Source organism: Ictidomys tridecemlineatus, chromosome X (assembly GCF_052094955.1).
Source record: "Ictidomys tridecemlineatus isolate mIctTri1 chromosome X, mIctTri1.hap1, whole genome shotgun sequence".
Classification (NCBI taxonomy): Eukaryota; Metazoa; Chordata; class Mammalia; order Rodentia; family Sciuridae; genus Ictidomys; species Ictidomys tridecemlineatus.
Genome location: NC_135493.1, coordinates 39,618,627 through 39,641,898, shown reverse-complemented (window position 1 = coordinate 39,641,898; position 23,272 = coordinate 39,618,627). Strand labels below are relative to the sequence as shown.

At 34.8% G+C, this 23,272-nt stretch overlaps 2 protein-coding genes across 3 annotated transcripts in view; one reads left to right on the top strand and one right to left on the bottom strand.

Moving 5' to 3' along the window:
* Positions 1-2,731, bottom strand: part of Col4a6 (collagen type IV alpha 6 chain) — a 285,125-nt gene extending 282,394 nt beyond the window's left edge. For both annotated transcript variants that reach the window (XM_040284113.2, XM_078034409.1), the window contains exons 1-2: positions 2,456-2,731; positions 2,210-2,261 (exon numbers count right to left, since the gene is read on the bottom strand). In XM_040284113.2, coding sequence (XP_040140047.2) covers positions 2,210-2,261; positions 2,456-2,466 — 63 coding nt within the window. In that variant the 5' untranslated portion in view covers positions 2,467-2,731. The remainder of the gene's footprint in view (positions 1-2,209; positions 2,262-2,455) is intronic.
* A 1,337-nt stretch (positions 2,732-4,068) lies between these two features.
* Col4a5 (collagen type IV alpha 5 chain) overlaps positions 4,069-23,272 on the top strand; it is a 217,946-nt gene continuing 198,742 nt past the window's right edge. The window contains exon 1 of the mRNA XM_078034408.1: positions 4,069-4,474. Coding sequence (XP_077890534.1) covers positions 4,394-4,474 — 81 coding nt within the window. The 5' untranslated portion in view covers positions 4,069-4,393. The remainder of the gene's footprint in view (positions 4,475-23,272) is intronic.

Here is a 23,272-nt window from a genome sequence, read left to right as displayed (position 1 = left end):
TATATATATATATATATATATATATATATAAAATCTTCCTCTTGAAAAAAAAATGACACCCAGGTTGGGGATGTAGCTCAGTTGGTAGAGTGCCTGCCTCACATCTCACATGCACAAGGCACTGGGTTCAATCCCCAGCACCACCCACACACACACACACACACACACACACACACACACACACACACACAGAGTCATGTCATCCTTTAAGAATGTATCCTGTGACTCTCTTTATTTTTGCCAGTTTTCCAAAATTTAGAATATCTTTACAAGGTAAAAATATATCATGCATAATCAAACCACAACGAAGGAAGCAAGTATGGACTTAAATAAGACAAACAATAAAGTATTATCAGTGGCTCTAAAGGTTTATTTATCTCCCCATGGTCATGCATACTGATATAGCAGATGACATTGTAAAACAATGAGAAAATATCTAGAACCTATGCACCAAAACAGTGTTTGATTATGAATACTCTGATACTTGGAAGAAATGGAAGCATCATCTTCCAGTCATATCAAATGAGAGAAGATGCAGTATCTGGGAAGTCTTCAGTATACTGAATGATCTATAGTGCTTTTCCCAAAAGTACACTGAGTAAGATCAGCCAGAGTCTAAAAATAAATGTTTTTCTGGAGGATATTCTGCCCAAGTATGACATTTTTACAAGTGGCAAGATTCCTGGACAAATTGTGGACTAATCAAAATCTGGCATTTTCAATAAATGTATTATTGAGCCTCAAGGTAACACATAACTAAACTTGTATAATGGAGGAATCAGATGGAAAAGTGCACAGAGTCCTAGATCAATATGTCTGCTTACAAAGAGTAGAATATACTCACATAAAAGCCAATGACCTGATTTAAGGGGTCAGAAGGTTTTAGATTTTAAGTTTTCTGACATTATTCTCTCTTCATAAGAGACAACATTTCACCTTATTTTGACATTTTTTTAAAGACATTATATGCTGGGATGAAGTCCTCCATTTTTCTCATAAGCATGTTAGGTGATTTTGTTAGTTTGAATTAAGTATGGTTCTAGAAATCATATTTAAAATATTAAAAACAGAGCCAATCTACTAAAATGATCAAAACCAGTGAGATAAATATTTTGAATATATTTTTATCTGTTATCTATATAGTAAATTACTACTAATATTAAGAGGGTTGTTTTAACACCCCGGTAAAATAATACTCAATAGTAGAACAACTTCATATTTGAATTCAACAGTTAACTTTATTTCTGCCGGCATAGTTAGTCCAACTGGAAAACTTCAACATCTCAGACTCTTTAGGTCACTTTACCTTTGTGAAATTATCCTTATAATTCCATTGGGTTTTTTTTCCTGATTTTTGGGATCCACTCAACTTTTTAAAATTAATTTTTGTAGTTGTATATGGACAAAATGCCTTTATTTGATTTGTTCATTTTTATCTGGTGCTAAGGATGAAGCCCAGTGCCTTATATATACTAGGCAAGTGCTCTGCCACTGAGCTATAACTCCAGCCCTCCACTAAACTTTTCTTGAAATGATGTCTACATAAATTACTTTGCATGTAGTCTCCATAGGATTTGTGAATGATATTAAAACAGTCTAAGAAATGCTAACTTTAATACAGTTTTTCTGACTTAACTACTTTAACGTTTCATTTTCTGATGATACAGAAAACCAGGAAAAGGAAATAGCAGGTAGAAACTGAACATCATATAGTGATATTAGTTTCTGGTACGGTCAAAAGACTAAGAAGAAAATACTAAGTTTAATTTCTATAATATTTGCAGCAATTTTCAAGTCCCACTCCTTGGTGCTCTCCTCCCACTCTGAAAACTTGTGTTCATGTTCTTGTACACCAGGGAAAATTTCTTCTGCTTTGGAGATCGATGCAGAGGAAGGCATCAGATGTCAGTCATCTTAAGTTGTCCGGAAGAGGCTCAGAAATGTGTGCCTCTTATGTCTTCTACTTTTATTTTCCCAACCCGTTACAAAGTTTTAGGACAGGAAGATGCCTGGGTCCCAAGGGCATTAGCCTAACACAGTGCTTGCTGTTCCTCTTCAAGAACCCTGTTAACTCCCATTAGAAAGGAGAGCGATGTGAAGTCAGTTTCGCAGTACGACTCTCTGTAACCCCCTAACACAAACACAAGAGGTGGAGGAAAGGAAGGGGTCCAGAGAGGAGGAGGGGAAAAGGGGTCAGGAGAAGACTCACCGCTTCTGCCAGTTCTTCTACCAGGCAAAAGGAAATCAGAAGCAGCCACAACCTGAAACGAGAAGGATTGTGAGTAATACTGGATCTCTGGGCTCTAAGGGTCTTGCGGCCGCCGGTAGCCCCCCAATCCTTTTTTGATGCCTGATTCCACTTTCTCTACAGTGACAGAAGTACAAGTATAGACCGGGCTGGCAAAGTAGCCCGAAGTAGGAAAGAGGAGGGAAGCTCGGGGCAGCAACAGCTCACCCAGGGTGCATGCTTGCGGCTCCTCAGACGCTGGGTCCCGGGAGACTAAGTGGCTCCGCGGCGCTGGCTCATCGGGACTCCGTTGATGCTCGGCAGCTGCTTTCTTACTCAGGACAGAATAAGAGGGCTAAGTGGCTCAGTTTAGAAAAAAGCAGTTAGCTTCCTGATAAGAAGTGCCCCAAAGGGAAAAACGCTCGGCGGTGCCCGCTACAACTTGCCGCACTCAGGAGATAGTTCCATGCGCCAGGAGAGGAAGGAATGGAGGGGAACGGGGCGTGGCCGTGTGCTGTCAATCATCCCCCCTACCTTGGGCAGCCGGTTGTCTCTCACATTCAGGCATCTCTACATACAACAGTTCCAGATGTCTTCACAGCTTTATGCACAGGCCTCTAGAAACCAATATACTAAGACTTAAGCAACTAGGCATTATATCTTCCATAAACCACTGATAATTTACACATGAATAGAATTAGGCATATTACTCCTATATCCACAGGCCCCAAAGTGCTCATGCACACAGGCCAAAATGCATGCAATACTCAGTCTAATTAATTGCACACTAAGCACTTGGGAAGAGAAGCGGGAATCTCTGGAGCTGTAAATCTACTTACTCTAAACTCAGCAGAACCTTAGAAGGAATGGGCCCGCGTGAAACAGACCCAAAAGACTCTGTTCTATAAAGTGGTTAAACCTAGGGAATAAGATAACTGTAATATTCTGAAGAATTCTTCAGCAAATTCTTCCTGAAAGATCCAAGGAGTCCACAAATGTATTTTCTGGGCTTTTTGGCACTTAAAAAATAATCTATCAGGATTTCCAAAGTAATGTTCAAGTCTACTTTATTTAGGAGCTATCAATTCAACTGCCATCAACTCTGTATACATATTTCCCATTAGGAAAATGCACTAAAATGATTTAATCCCTTGTCATATATCCTTCTGAAACACAAGAGCAATACCTTTTGTTAGGAGGTAAATATTAATTATGTAATTCAATGTAGTTAAATAAAACGATGTGACTGTATTAGGACAACATTCAACCATATGATAATTCCTAACACATACAATGTTCCCAAATTTTGTGTACATATCACACATATCAACTATTCACACACACTTAAATGTTCATTTTCTTCATCTATAACTCTATATTTCCAATATTTTTACACTTTCTACTTGTACACAGAAACTTTGTTCTGCGAGCACTTGAATGGCAAAGACACCCAGCAGCCCAGAAGGCTGCGACCAAAATTCGTTTCTAATGATTAACAATAAAAAGCACAGTCTCTCTGAGATCCATCCGCTAAAAAAATAGTCCCAGCTCAGGTCTATTTGTAATTGGCTTTGATGCTCATACCAATGAGTGGAACTGGGCAGGGAAGAGCAGTGCCAACAGAAGGTGCAAATGAACGAATAGGAAAGCTTCCCAGTTGAACTCGCGGTGTTCAGTCTACTGGTCTAGAAGTTTCCCTCCCCCAAATAACTGAGCGTCACTCCCTCGCAGGTTGCTGGTGGAGTCTAAAGCTGTGGCGGAGTGATACTTAAATTCCCTGGTGCTGGCGGGGAGGGGGCGGTGCGGGAGGGGGACTAGAGGGCGGAAAGTAGATCTGTGGGACTTGAGTGAGGAAAAAGTTTGCAAGTCTGGACAGAAGGGAAAAGTGCTCCCGAGAGACCGGCTTTGGGGAGGGGAGGGGGGAGGGAAGAATAGCTCGTCTTCTTTTTCTTTCTTTCTTTTTTTTTTTTTTCCTGTTTCTTTCCCCTCTCTCTACTTGAAAAGCTTCTTTCTCTTCACCCAAGCCGACCTACACAATTGGGACACCCTCGCTGTCCCTTTCCTGCTCTAGCTCTCTCCCAATAAACCCTCAAGATTATGTCAGTTGGCCCGAGCCAGCCGGGGATTTTGTGCGGGTGCTGAAGAAACTGCGGGAGCCGGAGAAGAATGAAACTGCGTGGAGTCACCCTGGCTGCCGGCTTGTCCTTACTGGCCCTGAGTCTTTGGGGGCAGCCCGCAGAGGCTGCGGTAAGTCCTCCCCCGCCCCATCACCGCACTCTCAGGCTTAAATCACTTTTTGTCCCTTTACCTTCTTTTCTCCTTCGCCTTGTCTAGGGAATTCCAATTTGCTTTCACTTGTTTAGGAAGAAACATCTTATTTACGACGCTGGTAACTCAAGCCTTCTGAAGTCCAAGGGAGAGTTTTAAGTGTTTAAAAATAGGGTTACTTGCTTCCCAGCAGCTAGCTCTTCTGGGGCAAGAGCAGAGGCAGGGTGGGAGACGATTATTAATGGATCACTAGGCTCTGGTGGGTATTTAAAACTTTTCCTCCCCTCCTCCGCCTTAGGGTGTTTCCCAGCCTGCCGGCTAACCTTTTCACTACTTGTACCCAGCCCACGCACTCTTTTTTAAAACTTTGCCTATAGTTTAATATTTCGAGCATACTAAAATCCAGCTTCCATCAAAGTAGTAGGCGACCCCATAGAAGTTCGTCCTCTTTCCTCTTTCCTTAAGCAACATGAACCACTGGTCAGTAAAAGCCAATGACCTGCTTTCCCCTATTGACATCCTTGCTATACAAATGCTAAGGTATCCTACCAAGCAAAGTGTGGTAAAGACAGATGGCCTCAGGCTTCAGGTCTTCTGAGTGTTTTTTTTTTTTAAGTGATGGTTTTTGTTTGTTTCCTTTTTTTTTTAATTCACAAAGACAGCTGAACAAATTGAGAATTTGCTCATCACCTATTTAAAAGAAATAATTCTAGTTTTTTTTCCAAACAGAATGAGCTTTTCTGAGTTAAAAGGAGAGTGGGGGAGGATGTATATGTGAAATGACAGAGCAAAAAGATCCACTGGGTTTTAGGAATTTAGAATTAATACTTAAATATCTCTCCAGAAGGGTATCTGTGTAGTCCCACCCACTATCCTTCTGGTGATGAGAGGTAGATGCAAATGAATGAATGAGTTTGTCACAGAAAATGTTCTCCTGCCAGTATCTATCATCCCTAATTTCACTTAACCTCTAAAGAATAAGTGTGTGACAAATTATTTAAATGTTTTATTTGAGTGATCATAATGGCTGGTTTTAAAAACACTTTAATATGAGATCATGGCTTAGGCCTTCACATGGTTGAGTGACTATCAATTCTGCAGTTGCTATGTTATAGCTTATCTAAGTCCTTTTAAGTTAGCTGTCTAGCTTCCCTACAGCACTCAGCATGCCTCAGACCACATTGCCCTCTTTCTGTTCTTCAGAAAGTGTGTACTCAAGGTATGAAAACTTACTTTCATATTACTGTGAGCACAATACAATTATGATGGCAAATCTGCTGAAAAATCATACATATCAAACATTTTAAATTATGCATGATATAATTTTCCTCCATCAAAGTAAATAAATAATTTGAAATTGCTTTTTTGATGCAGAACATCATTAATGGGGTAAGGTGTAGCCAGTCAAGAGAGCTGTAGACTGTTGTTGAAACTACAGTTGTGCTATTAAAAATAGTTCATTTTGAAAACATCTTAGTATCTACTGCTTATGGCATTTGTCCCTGGGGGCAAAGATTTTGTGGATATTTCATTAAATATTTGTCTCTTTTTTTATGTCGGCATTGCTATTAATTTTATGTGCACCAGATACCAATTACACAGGTATGTATAGCAACCCTACACATCAATTTATATTAAAAATGATGTTTCTTTTTATGATTGACAAAACATGGGGGCAACCTTGTTTTCTTGGACCTTAAAGTAGTGTTCATGAAGAAATTACAGTTCTTTTCCTTTTTCCTCCTCTGTGATTTTTAAAAGTCATTTTGCATTCCATTTTCTTATTATTAGAATATTATACCTTCGTTAAGCTAGAGATTTGATTTTCGTGCTTCACATATTGATATCCTAGTTGGATGAAAGTTTTAATTATGTCAAAAATATGAATGGTATCTGCTCTCCATAGTAGTGCTAACGATATTGGTGACCTTCTTCAGAGAGAAACTGGATGGTAGTGGGCTAGTTGTTGACTGAAGTAGTCTAGTATTTAGGTCCTTATATCAAGAAGAATATTGCTACTTACATTGCTTTATTGTTTCATAGTTAAGTGATTTCTTTATCTTAATGTCATACCAAGATTGGATATCACAACATGTAGATTTTCTCAAACAGTGTTCGTTAGGTGGCATAAAGTAATTGAAAGGAGAGCAACAAGAGAAAAAGGGAGGTTTAGATTGAAATGGGAATATCAGTTTTTGCCTTTTTTATTGATGCATTATAATTTTATGTAATAGTGGGATTCATCATGCTATATCCGTATATGCATAGAACATAATCAGACTCATTTCATTGCCTAATATCTTCTCTTTCTCTCCCCTCCTTCCTTCCCCTGATCTACTTGTTTTACTTTACTAATCTCCCCTCTTTTATTATTATTATTGTTGTTGTTGTTGTTTTAATTAGTGTAGAAAATAGCATATTTTTATAAGATAATCATACTTGTATAGACTGACTCAGTAGGATATATACTTAAATTTATAGACATGGATATATGTACAATGTAAAATTACACTACTTTACTATCCAAATGTTATTAAGTTGGTTTTTCTGCAGTAAAGTGGGTAGATTTCTCTAATTTAAATATATTATGTGCCTTGTAACCAGTGGCAAGTATTCATCAAGGGCAGGATTGTGGTTTGTGGCCATGAAATAATTTTTCCTCTAAAATCATAGAAACAGTTTGCCATCATTGTCTTTATTATCATTATAGTTTACATTTTTGAGTGTTTATTATATCCTAGGCACTTTGCTAGTTAGGTAATAGACATTGTCATAATTAATTATGTATGTGTGGTGGGCGGTGCTGGGGATCAAATCCTGGGCTTCATGCATGATGAACACTTGTCTTCATAACAGACTTATTAGTACCATTATTGCAGATGAGGAAAATACAAATCATAGAGGATAAATAATTTGCCAAAAATCACAGATAGTAAGTTGTAGAGCTGGAAAATTTTAATTTGGACAATTTGACTCAGATTGTTTTCCATTAACAACTTTTATACTGCTTCCTTTGTATGTATGTAGTCAGTAGAGATTTAGTTAGTATTCAGAGTATTTGGACTTCTGCTACTTTTTGGGGGGAGGGTGACACAGAAGGTACAATAGAAATGATGGCAGAGATTGCATCTCTTCCTGCTGATATTAGAAGAAGTAGCATACCTTGATGGTAGATGAAGCTTTGGACTTAACAAGATCAGAGTTTGATCTCTAAATTCTTATTTATGAAGAGTGAGGTAAGTTAAATGCAATTTAAAAGCAGTTGCTATTACAGGTTGTCTGATTTTACGTAATCACAATATATAAAAAATAGATTTATAAAACAACTATAACTTATGGTAGATAATTGACTTTAAAGAAAAAATTATCTTATGATTCTTTAATTAGTCAGTTTCCACAGTAATTTTAAATATGCTGAACTTTTCAGGAATGTCTACTGTGAAAAAACAGTGTATATGTGGTTGGTGGCACATTTCTGTTTAAAATATTTAATTCAGTTTTATTGTTGTTACCAGTTTACTTACCCCATCATGTCCAATTATATTAATTTACCTACCTATGTGTCTTTAGTCTTATGCATCTGTTTATATATGTGTATGTCCTGTGACTGTGAAAGAGTGTGCATATTTTTTCCTATTTTTTTATTTGACTGAATGATGTCTGTAAAAAACATTATTTCTCATCATACTTTTGCCCACAGTTTTAGCATCTAGTAATGTTTTGACCTGAATATTTATTACAGTGACAAATGGTGATTTTAATTTTCAAAAAATTATATTAATTAATTGAATTCTATAATGGAATGTTTCCTTTCCCACTATTATTGGTATCTTCTTTTCAGTATTAGGGATTGAACCCAGAAATATTATCTCTGAGCTACATTGCCAGCCTTTTCTTTTTTAATGAGAGCTATGTGGTTATACATACATAGTAGTTGGGTTCATCCTGAGAAAATTATGCATGCATGGACCTCAATTTCAGTTTATGATCCCCCTTTTCCCTCCCCCCTTTCCTCCCTTCCTCCTTCTCCCTCCTCTATTGTAGTAAACTTCCTTTAGTGCCTCTGTTTATATTTGATTGGTTCTTTTTACTTATATATAAAGGTGAAATTCCCTTTGGTATATTTATATTATACATGCACATAACGTTATTTAAGAATTAATTCTGCATTGCCTCCCATTACCCATCCCTCCACTCTTTCTAGATCTCCTCATTCTGTTACTGATCTTCCCTGTATCTTTATAATATCCTATCCTTTCCTCCCCCTTTCTTTTATTTTATTCTAGCTTCCACATGTGAGTTTCTGAGTTTGGCTTATTTCATTTAGCATGATGTTCTTCATTTCCATCCATTTATCAACAAATGCCATAATTACATTCTTCTTAATGGCTGAGTAGAACTCCATTATGTATATGTACACATTAATTCAATCGTCAATTGACAGGCATCTGGGTTGATTCCATAATTTAGCTATTGTTAATTATGCTGCTATAAATATTGAGGTAAATGTTTTGTATAGTATGCTGATTTTAGTTATTTTGGGAAAATATCAAGGAGTGGGATACCTGGGTCATATGGCAGTTTCATCCCTAGTTTTTTTGAGGAATCTCCATACTACTTTTCAGAGTGGATGTACTAGTCTGCAGTCCCACCAACAGTGTACAAGTGTACCTTTCTCCCCCACATTCTCATCAGTATTTATTGTTTTTTTTATTATTGGTCATTGTCAATCTGACTGGAGTAAGATGAAATATTAGTGTAGTTTTGATTTTCATTTTCCTGAATGCTAGAGCTGTTGAACATTTTTTCATATATTTATTGGCCATTTGTGTTTCTTTTAAGAAGTTACTGTTTAGTTCTTTTGCTCATCTATTGAATGGGTTATTTGGTTGCTTTTAGTGTAATTTTTTGATTTTTAATATCTTCTGGATATTAATACCCAATCAGAGAAATACTCAGCCCATTTTTTAAAAGTTATTTTGAGACAGGGTCTTCTTTAGTTGCCCAAGTGGGTTCTGAACTTGCTATTATCCTGCCTTGGCCTCCCCAGTGACTGAGGTTATAGGAGTGCTCCACCCCTATAACCCAGCTCCAATATTATTGTTTTAATTTATATATTTACATAGTCATTTATATACTTATAGAACTATAGACTTAATAAATGTTGTATTGTATGGGTTATAATGAATTATGCTCCTAGTACAGTTTTTTAATTTGATGCCAAAATTACTACAGATTTGGCCAACAGGCATCCCTTCACATTAGCTTCTAAGTCTCTTCAACATGTTTCTATCATTTGTTGAGCATTCCCTTACTTTCCAGCACTACAAAATGTTCTAGGCTCATTTCTACTTTCCTTGCTCTAATCCTGGAATAAGCCATTTCTCCAGGGAGCTCTGATACATTTTATTAAAGAGTGGTATTTAGAAACCAAGATCTGAGTGCTTGTCATGCTCATTGCCACTGCGATGTCATTGCTTCTCGTCCTCAGCAGACAAAACTATAAAATATATGTATATATACATAAACACACATCTACTTTTATATCAATTTCTTAGAATCTCTATTGTGTACGTGCGTGTGTGCATGCTTGTGTGTCTGTGTGTGTGTGTATGTATATGTATTTTTCTCTCTCTCTCTCATAATGGTGTGTCTGATTCCAGTCCAAGAGCACTAAATAAATATATCTTTGATGTAGTGGGATCTCACATTTTTTTTGTATCTTTCAGACATATTTAGTGGAATTTGTAAAGATCTTACTCAGAGGTTTTAACTTGGCCTATGGACAGACCTAGAATCTAACTAGTAGATGTTTGACTTTTAGTACAATAGTAACTTCTGGGCCTTTATTTCCTCATTGGCAAAAGGGAGACAGCAGAACTTATCTCACAGATCATTTTGAGGATAAAGTGAGAAAAGTTATGTAAAACACTCAAAATAATGTTTCGTTGTTGTTTTTTAAACTATTTATTAACTTGTCCTTTCTCTTCTTGGTTGGGAGGTTTGTTGGGGATGGAACTCAGAGCTTTGCACTAGGTAAGCACATTCTCTATCACTGAACTTCATTCTCAGTCCCTTGACTTGCCATTTCCTGCTTCAATTTTTCTATCTGATTTTCAAGGCCTATTGTGATTTCTCCCTTCATCAAACCTTTTTTTTCATTACATTTTACAATATACTCCCTCCATTCTAGCCTAGTTAAGTTTTCCTACAATCTTTTGAGTACTGCATACATATTTGTTCTCCATCTTGATTTGAATCCTATGGATCAAAGACTTTGCTCAATTCCAGCATAATATTTACATTTATTCAACACATATTTGTTTAACAAATCCTAAGTACTCAAGATTTTGAAAAATTTTTAGTTGTAGATGGACACAATACATTTATTTATTTATTTTTATGTGATGCTGAGGATCAAACCCAGTGCCTCATACATGTTAGGCAAGTGCTCTAACACTGAGCCACAACCCCAGCCCCAGTTCTCAAGAATTTATTTACATTTTTTTATTTCTACCCTCATAGAATTATATTTTTTACAAAATTATTTTGTGTTACACACTATGCATAAAGGTAAGTAAGACAGGGTCTCTGACTTCATGAAGTGTACATGCTAGTAAGAATAGATAAAAAGTCCTGTGAAACTTTCCGTTACTATCATATCAATTGCTGATGTACCCTTCTTTGAACATATGAAATATTTAGCCTCTCTTAGTTTAATATTAGATTTTACATACTTTTATTTCATGGGATTTTATCTGTTTTTTTCTATTCATTTATATACTCTTTGGAGGGAATAAATATATATTTGTTTATTCATTTAACCAACTTACATGTTGATTTTGTCTGAAGATAGGTAATAAATATACACTCAATATTGGGATATTGGAAAATTCCGTAATGTGCAAAGAAGAAAATAAAAACCTGTTTATAGCTTCTGTAGCCCAGAAAGAGCTTCGTTTATTGTTGTGATGATTTTCCTTTCTATGTAACTATTTTAAATTAAATTGATTAAAATTTAAAATAATTTAGAATCATTCTATATACAATTTTTATTTCAATGTTTTTACTTATGAAGCATTTCCCCATTATTAAAATTTTTGTTTTTTAATATTTATTTTTTATTTGTACACAATACATTTATTTTGTTTATTTACTTCTATGTGGTGCTGAGGATTGAACCCAGGACCTCTCACATGCTAGAGGAGTGCTCTACCACTGAGCCACAACCCCAGCCCCCAAATTCTTGATTTTAAACTATTATTTTTTTTAATATTTATTTTTGTAGTTGTAGTTGAACACAATAACTATTTATTTATATGTGGTGCTGAGGATCGAACCTAGGACCTTGCACATGCGAGGCAAGCACTCTACCACTGAGCCATTACCCCAGCCCCTAAACCATTATTTTTAAACAATTATTGTCCTGTATACACCCAATACAGTATTTGCTTATTCACTTTAGTAGGATATATTTTAAAAATTCAAAATTTTTAGCTATTTTAGTAAGTGCCACTGTGGACATTTATTTTATATGTGTGTGGGTGTATAAAAGACATATATATGTATATATATTATACATACACACATATATATGTATACACACATATATATTTAGTTGTAGGTGGACGCAATACCTTTATTTTATTTTTATGAGGTGCTGAGGATTGAACTCAGTGCCTCACACATACTAAGTGAGTGCTCTAGCACTGATCCACAATCTCAGCCTGCTGTGGACATTTTTTATTCTATATTATTAACTTTTTTTTTTTTAAAGAGAGAGTGAGAGAGAGGGGGACAGAGAGAGAGAGAGAGAATCTTAACATTTATTTATTTTTTCTTAGTTCTCGGCGGACACAACATCTTTGTTGGTATGTGGTGCTGCTGAGGATCGAACCCGGGCCGCACGCATGCTAGGCGAGCGCGCTACCGCTTGAGCCACATCCCCAGCCCCATATTATTAACTTTTTACTTATCACCACTGCCTCCTTCTTGGGGAATTACTGGGTTAAAGGCTATATTTAGTCTTTGATACAAACAATAGACTCTGACATTTAGAAAGTCTATTATCAGCCTGGCACATTGCCACACATCTATAATCCCAGCTACTTTGGAGGCTGAAGCAGGAGGATTACAAGTTTGAGGCAAGCCTGGGCAGCTTAGAGAGACCCTGTCTTAAAAATAAAACTAAAAAGAGCTGGGAATATAACTCAGTGGTAGAGTGATAGACTAGCATGCATAAAACCCTGGGTTAAATACCTGATACCATGTGCACGTGCGCGCACACACACACACACACACACACACACACACACACATGCCTGTATCAACAGATAAATTATGATTGCCTTTTATAGTGGTTGCTGTTACACCTGTTAGTACTATTTTCACTTTTTTGAGTACTTTTTAATTTAAATAAAATTTATTTTTTAACTGATACATAAAAATTCTACATCTTAACAGAATAGCATGTGCACTGTGTTACCCTGTTAAGGTTAAACATGTATTTGAATACAGGTTAAACATGTATTTGTGCCCTCAAAGATTTATCATTTCTTTATGGTGCAAACTTTCAAAATGACCTCTTCTAGCTTTTTTGGGGGGAGGGTAGGGGCGGTACCAGGTATTGAACTCAGGGGCACTCAACCACTGAGCCACATCCGCAGCCATATTTTGTATTTTATTTAAAGACAAAGTCTCACTGAGTTGTTTAGTGCCTTGCCATTGCTGAGGCTGGCTTGAACTCCCAAGCCTCAGGGCACTTCTAGCTTTTTGAAATGTAAAATACATGATTGTTATATATATTAACCCTAGACTGCAATAGCATACCAGAACTTCTTACTCTTATCTAACTGTAACTTAGTACCCATTGATCAACCTCTCCCCAGGTTCTGGTAACCACCATTATACTCTAAACTTCTAAGAGATCAATTTTTATAGTTCCACCTATGAGCCAGGACATGTAGTACTTGCCTTTTTGTCCCTGGCTTATTTTACTTAACCTAATAAGCTCCATCATTGTTGTCATAAATGACAGGATCTCATCCTTTTTATGGATGGATAGTATTCTGTCATTTATATGTACTGCATTTGCTTTATCCATTCATCAGTTGATAGACACTTAGTTTTTTCCCCCTTTTTCTTGACTATTGTGAATAACACTGTAAGAAAGTAGGAGTATAGATGCCTATTTTACCTGCTGATTTCATTTCCTTGGCATATATACTGAGGAATGTGATCACTGGATCATGTAGTAGTTTTATTTTTAGTTTTTCAAGCAACAATCATACATTTTTCCATAATAGCTATACTAATTTACACTCCCATCAGTAGTGTTCAAGCTTTCCCTTTTTTCCATTTTCTTCCAGCAATTATTATCTGTAATCTTTCTAGAAATAACCATTCTTACTGGGTAATATCTCATTGTGGATTTGATTTGTGTTTTCCTGATGCTAATTAATTATTGCATATTTTTTATGTACTTGTTGGCCATTTGTATATCTTCTTTTGAGAAATGTCTATGTAGATGCATGCCCAGTTGTATTGGGTTGTTTTTTTTTATGCTCTTGAGTTTTTGGAATTCATTAAATATTCTGGACATTAACCCCTTGCCAAATGTATTTTTTGCATAAATAATGTCTTCTCCCGTTCTGTAGGTTGCCTCTTTATACAGTTGTTTGTTTCTTTTGATGTGCAGGAGCTTTTGGGCTTAAGTAACCCTATTCCTTTTGCTTTTATTTTCTGTGCTTTGTGGGTTTTGTCCGTAAAATCCTTGCCCACTATTTCCACTTTTACATACAAGGAATTTGAGGCTCATGGAGATTAAATAATTTGCTAAGGTCATACAGTTAATAAGTGATTGGGCCAGGATTTGAAACAGTGCAGTGTAGCTCTGGAACCTGCTGATGTGATTTTTTTCCTCAGTCCCTAATTCATATATGGTAGAAGTTAGAAAAATAAAGGTATGTGGAAATGTTGAATAATTCCCACTGTTCTTTCTATAACTCCATCTAACTGTTGACTTGGTTGACCCCATCCATTAATAATTCTTTACTGTTACTGCCTAAGCCATTTATCCTTAAGGACCTAAATTTTTATTTTTTGAAGTATGCATCCCCTTACTTTTTCCCTCTGGACAAAAGGTGGAGCCTGCCCATCTTGAATGCTTCTCCCCCTTAATTCTTCCTAGCTTAGCAAAGGTATGGCATACTCTCAATCCATTGACATTCTCTCTCTTTCAGGAGAGTTTTGTGAATACATCTAGAATGTAATCCCCTTCTGCCTAACATCCTCATCTCCTTCACCAGACCTTGCACTGTAAGTCTATCAGGCTTACACTTAAATGGCTGTGCCTTGACTTAGTTTTGTCCCTCATTTCATCCTTAGTGGTATTCTAGAAACTTCGTTCATTGTTAATCTGTTCTCCCCACTTTGGAGTGATAATAACCCAGCCTGCATCTTCTCTTTTTAGAAAATCAAACTTGTAAGTACCTGTGGAACAAGAGGTTCCCCATGCTTTTTGGCATTCTTCCCACTTTACCTTCTCCCTGCAATTCCTCAGTACTTAAATGGCTTTATTGCCTACTTGCCAGCCTTGTTGCTTGTGCAATTCAAATGTACTCCTCTGTAAAATCACAAACTGTTATGCATTCTGGCTTTTCCAGGTGGCATTTGAATAGCTGAACTTTAAGCTTCTGAATGATAAGAGATCTGCTCTTGCCAAATTAATTTCCAGAATGGTTTTTACCAGTTATACTCTATCACTATTGTATAAGAGAGCCTGTGTGACAGTTTTAATAATTTTTTCCTATGTTCTACAGTGACTCTGGAATTGCCGCTCAATTGATTGCCAGTTGGTTGTCTGATTTGGTCTTATCCTCTAATGATTTTCTTTTAAAATGTAATCATTCCATCATCTCATCCTCTTCTGACAATAGCAACCATGGAACAGAAGTCACTTCTGAAAATATATTCTTGCTGATTAACATTATAAATGAACTACCCAGACACATGGCCAAGGCTTTATTATAAAGATTTATTTTTAATAGCAGTAATTCTTGAGGTTGTTTAGAGAGGCATCTTTAGTGTTATATCTGATGCATAGGCTCCTATCATTTTAACCAACCAGATTCTCATTTTATGCATCAGTGCCTGAGTAAATACCTTCATAATCTGTCCAGGTCCAACTGTCCTTATTCCTTTAGGGGCTTCTGCTGGCCTTTAACCAAAAGGGTAGTCTGTGATGGCATTTGCTATTCTTTTGAACTGAGAACCTTGAATCCCATGTTATTTGCTAATTATAGACAACAAAAATAAAATTCTATGAATGAAATAAGCTTTTGCTAAACTTAATTTTTAACTTGTTCTTTTTTAATCTGAATCTAAACATTGGATTTATTTATTAACTTATAGAGAGACTAAATCACCATTGATAAGTGAATGCTAATCTGGTTAATTATGTTTTTGACAGTGAGTAATAAAATAGGACTCTAAGAAATTCTATTAAGACATTTGTATCATGATGTAATTCAATCATATAGCCCTCTTTATTTAGGAACTGGCTGGTTTGCTTCCAGAATTTCATGTAGTTTGTATAACATAGAGTACTGAAGAAGATCTGAAAGTTTGAAGGGAAAAGTACTCTTAAGAGTGGGACACTACAGAAAAAAATATTGTAGTCTGTATTTATAAGCTCTTCCATACCCTGCTAAAGGAGAGGAGGTCCTTTTCTGTCCATAATCTCACAATGTATCAATTGATACAGTGAAATGTTTTTGTATGTGGAACAAAGGCATAATCATGCCTCTTTATATATGGTAGAGTACTTTCCATTGCAAGTGGTAGAAAACATGAATTCAGTTATCTTAAACAATAAAGAAAAATTTAACTCCCATAATAGTAAGTTTGGAGGTAGATTGTTTCCAGGATTAATTCAGCCAAATAATGACACCATTAAAGATGTAGGATTTTTCTATTTTTCTGCTATGCATATTATACCTATTAATTTGCTAACTAGATTAGTACCCCTGGTACTCACAAGATGACTGCTATGGTTCACATGCAGACACCATAATGTCTAGTAAAAACATATGAATTCTTCATGTATATCCCTTTGTATCAGGCATGTAATGTTTATAAAAAATCTCACCTCTCCATTCTATATACCATTGGTTTGTGTTATATGTGTGTGATTACACCAGTACATTTGGCAAATGGAGTAGGACCATGAAGGTAGATTTAGACCAGTAACTTACACAACCACTCCCCACCAAAGCACATTGCTACCTAGAAAAGTTAGAGGATGGGAAAATCTGAATAAAAATTAAGGATTTTTTTTCAGGAAGGAAGCCACAATTCCTGTTCCTTAATAAAATAATATATTTGTAAGAGATTGGTATTTGTTAAAATATCAAATAATTATTTAGATAGGGAAATTAATGTTTTGTAGAGTCATGCAAATGAAAGATCTTGACTATATAACTGTAATCTTTCTAGAGTTGGAGGGACATATTGGGTCTGGGGAATTATAAACAAGAGTAATTTATTTCTCATAGTTCTGGAGGCTAGGAAACTGAAGATTAAGGCAGATTTAGTGTACTGTGATGACTTGACCTGCTTTCTGGTTCATAGAAGGTACCTTCTTGCTGTGTCCTGAACAGGGCACTAATTCCATTTATGAAGAGTCTGCCCCATGACCTAGTCATCTCCTAAGATCATTACCTTGGAAATTAGGTTTTCAACATGTAAATTTGAGGTGGGGACAAACAGTTAAACCATAGAAAATATGGAGACCGTTTTACCTTTTTCTACTGTTTTCACATTTGTAGATGGTGGGTAGAACTACTGGTAAAGTGTATCAAATTGTTCTAGTAATTATGTTCTTCATAAATACATACATATATATATGTTGTAAATGGACACAATACCATTATTTTATTTTTATGTGGTGCTGAGTATCAAACCCAGTGCCTTCCACATGCAAGTTGAGCACTCTACCACTGAGCCACAACCTCAGTCCTATATTCTTCATACTCTTGGCAGGGAAAATCCAATTTTACGTAACAGTGTCTTCAGTGTAGCATTGATTTTTATTAAATCTTGACCCTCGAGTGCACATCTTTTTAACATTGTGTATGACAAAATGTAATGTATACATGAAGCAATTGAATAATCTGAAGTAAGGTGATTGTTTCTAGCAAAAGCACTTGAGCAACTGAGTTGTAGGCTGAACTAACTGATTATTACATGGAACACATTTTTCCTTGAAATGAACAACTATGACAGACTAGGGTTATTTAGACTTCAATATGTGACAGGCAGTTTCTCAAAACTGAGCAAAGTGATCCTATTGTTTTAAGGAAAACTACTGTTGATATTTGTTATTAATGAAAAGTTTGAGGTTTTCAAAAGTAAGAATTAGAATTTTGGAAAAATCATCTGCCACTGTTAAGTGACAGCTTTCCAAATCTTAGAATTTTCTAATGAGATTGATAATATGTTACTGTATGTGATTTTTTATATTGACAATTATTTTCATTTTGGAAGATATATTTTTCATAAATATATATTGGCATGTATTATTGTCACTTTAAAATAAATAAATGTTTTAAATATTAGGATTTTTTTAATCTAGGGGCTTACACATGTTAGGCAAGAGCTCTACCATAGTGCTACACTCCAAGGCCCCAGTTTTCATTTTTATATGGCACATATTGATAGATATTACTGATATAAAGAAGTGTTCTGGGGGTCTTCAGTTTGTAAACCACTGCTCTACAGAGATGAACTCCATCATTTTACAGGAAAGTATAGTGACTGATGAAAGATGTAGTTACTTATATGCAGAGGCAGGGATGGAAGCTGTCATCTCAGAATCTTACTCTCATCCCTTCTTCAGTATACCACATTGGTCTAGGGATTGTTGAGCTGGCAATATGATTTTGTGATTTTATTCATTTTCGTAGATGCATAAAATACCAAACAGAAAATGGAAGTACCAGATTGTACTCATTTTTTTTTTCTCTTCTTTAGTCAAATTGCAAAGTCAGTTTTTTGTTCTGGTGCTTGGCATTGAAAGAATCATTCTTGCTTTACCAACCAACCATAGCAGAGCCAGGCATAGTGTCACACACCTGTAATACCAGCTACTTGGAAAGCTGAGGTAGGAGGATCATAAGTTTGAGGCTGGCCTTAGCAATTTAGTGAAATCCTTTCTCAAAAAAATATTAAATAGGGGGCTAGGGAGGTGGATCAGTAGTTGATCACTTGGCTGGCAGATCCTGGGTCCAATCACCAGCATTACAAAATATAAATAAGTAAGTAAATAAATAAACAAATAAATAGGACTGGGACTCTATATCAGTTGTAGAGTATACAATCCCCATTGTATACACACAAAAAATATAATACATAGCAGAGATGATACTGATAAAGGCAGTAAGGCAATGAGCTAACAGTTATTTTTTTGGTAGAATATCTGTGAAACCAGAGCTCTTGTTTCACATATTTTTACATTCGCCACAGTGTACAGACTTTCCTTGTATATAATTGGCTCTCAGTTGTTAGTTGTTGAATAAATGTTGAATTTGGGGAAAAAGTAGTTTTATTGGGAGAGCACTAAGAGTCAAGACCTGGAATAAATGGATTAAATTGTAGGCACTCTTGACAACAAGAATTTTCTAATATGCTATTTAGTAATAGGAGTATTCCATTGCTGAATTGTTCAAATAGAGGGTAGGTACTACTTTGTTAAAAATACTCATGGAGTCTTTTTCAATTTTAAGAATCTATTGTTCTGATTGTTAGAAGGCAAATTCTTGCTGAGTTCAAATCTGCCTTTGTAATTTTAAAGAACTTTAAGGTATAATTGGCATACAATACAGTACATGTATTTATATTGTACGCTTTTTATTGTGACATGTATACACCTGTGAGACCAACACTACATTCAGGAAAATGGAACATATAAATAACCTCAAAAGTTTTTTATGCATTTTTTTAAAAATATTTTTTTAGTTGTGGTTGGACACATACCTTTACTTTATTTATTTTTATGTGATGCTGAGGATTGAACCCAGCGTCTCGCAGGTGCTAGGTGAGTGCTCTACCACTGAGCCACAACCCCAGCCCCTTTTATGACTCTTTTTTAATCCCTTCCTTCTTATTCCTATATCTTGTCCCCAAGTAACCATTGATCAACTTTCTGTATATTAGTTTAATATACCACATTATATTGATGGGAATTTGGATTATTCCCAGTTTATCTTTATTAAATAAAGCCGCTATGAACATTTTTTTGCATTTAACTGTATTTTATTTAGGTATAATTTACATAAAGTGATATGCACTGATCTTAGTTGAATAGCTCAATCATTTTTTAAAGCATATATACCTAGGTAACCAACAACCAGGTCAACATATATAATCTTTCCAGTACCCTAGGAAACTCCTTCATGCCCCTTTTCTTTCAATACCTTTTGTGTCCTGTGTAAAAAATCATAATCCCTAAGGTTGTAAAAATTGAATTTTCCTTCTAAAATATAATTTCAGATTTACATTTTCTTACTTATAGAAGTAACCAGTTGTTCTAATACTGTGTACTAAAAAGAATAATTCATTTTTTCATTGAATGACCTTGCTTGGCTTTATTGAAAATCATTTGAATGTTTATGTTTAGGTCAAAGTCAGAACTCTACTGTGCTATATTGATCTGTTTGTATATTTTTATGCCAGTACCACACTATCTTATTACATTGGCATTATGATGAGTTTTAAAATATTTCAGTATAAGTCCTTTAAATTTATTCTTCTTTATGATTCTCTTAGCTATTGTATAGTCTTTTTCTTCCATAAAAATTTTAGATTCATTTTGTTAATTCCTACTGAAAAAATTTTTGAGATTTTGGTAGGGTTTGCAACATTTTATAGATCAATTTAGGATCAAATGAAATTGTAAAATTATCGATTTTTTTGAACATGAATACTGCATACCTCACTATTAATTTAGATATTCTTTAATTACTCTCATCATAGAGTTCATGCATATAATTTGCAAATTTCTTCCTGTGCATATGATTATTTCCATTTTAAATGCTATCATTTTAAAAAATATTATTTTCAGTTGCTCATTGCTAAGATGTAGACAAGTCATTCATTTTTATATTGATCTTTTAATCCTAAGATATTAATAATTATTTTATGGTATGATTTACATAATGTTAAATTCATTATTTTAATAATGAATTAAATTCACCCATTTTATGCAAAGTTCTGTGATTTTTGTCAATTGCATACATATAACTGTAGTCTCTAATCAAGATATAGAACAACATTGCTACATTTATTCATTAGTTCTAGTATTTACATCAGTGACTTTGGATTTTCTGTGTACACAATCATATCATGAAAATAAAGAGTTAGACTTCTTTATTTTCAATTCCTGTGTCTTCTTGTACTGCGTACCTTATTGTACTAGCTAGGACTTCCAGTACAAATATGATAGAAGTAGTAAAGTATGAAATAATTTTTTGCTCTCTGTCTTTTGAGGAAGATATTCAATATTTCATGTATGTTATCTGTAGGTTTTCTATAGTTATACTTAATTTATTGAAGAGGTGTTTTTCCTTTCCACTCTGCTGAAATTTTTAGAAAAGTAATGGTTGTAAATTTTCATCAAAATGATTTGGATCTGTTTAAATAGTCATATTATCAGGAGTTTAGCTGAGCTGCTGGGTATCTGAATAGTTGATGAAAATAATAAGCCAAAATGAAAGTAACTGTCAAGTTTTTAATCGCTTACTGTGATTTTATAAGCAAGAGGCTAAACTGGAAAAGTGCTGAGGTCTTTACTTCCCAACCAGTTATATTTTCTCCATGATAAGGTGTATCATTGCAGGCTTGTCAGGTAGGGCCATCTCACTGACAAGGGAGCCCTGGACAAAAGGCTCTTACAGTTTTGTGGACCCAAGGTCTTGAGGAGGGAGAGGGAAAATATTAGTAGTGGAAAAGTACATAGTACTGAGTCAAAATGGAAAAAAAAAAGTGTCTTCAAGGATTTTCTCTACTTCCTTTGCTGTGAAATTTGGGGACAAATCTTTGTGTAGTCGTATACTTAGTTTCTCTTGGGTAAATATTAAGGAATGAGATTGCTGGGTTGTCTTTAGTATATTTTTAAATTTACAAGAAACTGCCAAACTTTTTTTCTATGTACATTCCTCCAGTGTACAAAAGTAATAATTGTTTTTAATTGTCCCCTCCATTTGCTATTATAATTCATTATGATTTTAGCCATTTTGATATGTGGATACTGCTGTCTCATTATAGTTTTCTTATAGTCCCCTTTTAATTTATTTTCAATAAAATTCCCTGTCTTCAGTATTCTGAGTTTTGATAAAACCATACAACTTTGTAACCACTACCAAAATCGAGATTCAGAAGAGTTCCATCACCTTAAAATATTTTCTCATGCTACCGCTTATAAGCTTATAATTACCCCTTCACCTACCCACAATTCCTCACAATCACTCAAAATATTTTCTGTTCCTATAATTTTACTTATTTCATAAATGTTATATATATTGAATTATATGTAGCCTTTTGACTACCTTTTAACTGTTAGCACTGTACATTTGAGCTTCATTCATATTGTGTACATCAATATGCCATTCTTTTAAAAATTTGTTTTCTTAAAATTGAGTGGTAAAAGTTCTTTGTACGTTCTAGATATAACATCTTTGTCTAATACACACGTCATGTGGAATGTTCTTCCATTTGGTGGCTTTACTTTTCCTTTTTTGTTAAAATTTTTTTTGTAGTTGTAGATGGACAGAATGCCTTTATTTTATTTGTTTATTTTTATGTGGTGCTAAGGGATCGAACCCAGTACCTGACGCATGCTAGGCAAGTGCCTTGCCACTGAGCTACAGTCCCAGCCTCCTCCTTTTCATTTTTTATATTGGAATTTTCAGGGAATAAAAGTTTAATTTTTACAAGGTCAAGTTTATCATTACTTATGGTTAGGATTTTCTATGTCTTTTGTAAGAAATATTTGACTGCCCCAAGTGACCAAGATTTTCTATTAGTATTTGCATTTAAAATTTTTTATCATTTTAGCTTTTGATCCATTTATTTTGTGTATGATGTTTGGTGAAGATAATAATTCAGTTTTCCTCATGTGTTTAACTAGCTCCAGCACCATTCTTTGAAAAATCTGTTTTTTCCCTGTTGAATTATCTTGTTACTTTTGTAGAAAAGCAACTGACCAATTACATGTGAGTCTTTTTCTTTTTGTATTCTAATATGTTTTACCCATTTGTATGTTTTTTCTCATGCTGATAATACACTGTCTTCATTACCATATTTTCATAATAATAAAGATTGAAATCAGTGCAAGTTTTCCAAATTTGTTCTTTTTCTTCAATTTTTTGGGCTTTCCTTTTTTGCATTTCTATGTAAATTTTTACAGTCATTTAATATTTCAGCAATAATTTATACTTTTTATTGTGTATATTTTATGTGTAATTTATTAAACTTAACTCCTAAGTATTCATATATTTGAATGTTATCATGACAGCTTAATTTATTTTCCATTTTTAATTGTTAGTATGTATAAATACAATCAATTAATTTCTATTGACCTATTTACTGTGGTTTGCTAAATTATTTCTAATAGATCTTTTATGGATTTTTTTTATCTATCTACATGGTTATGTCTTCTGCAAATCAAGATAGATTTACTTTTTTTTGGTACCAGAGATTGAATTCAGGGGTACTTAACCT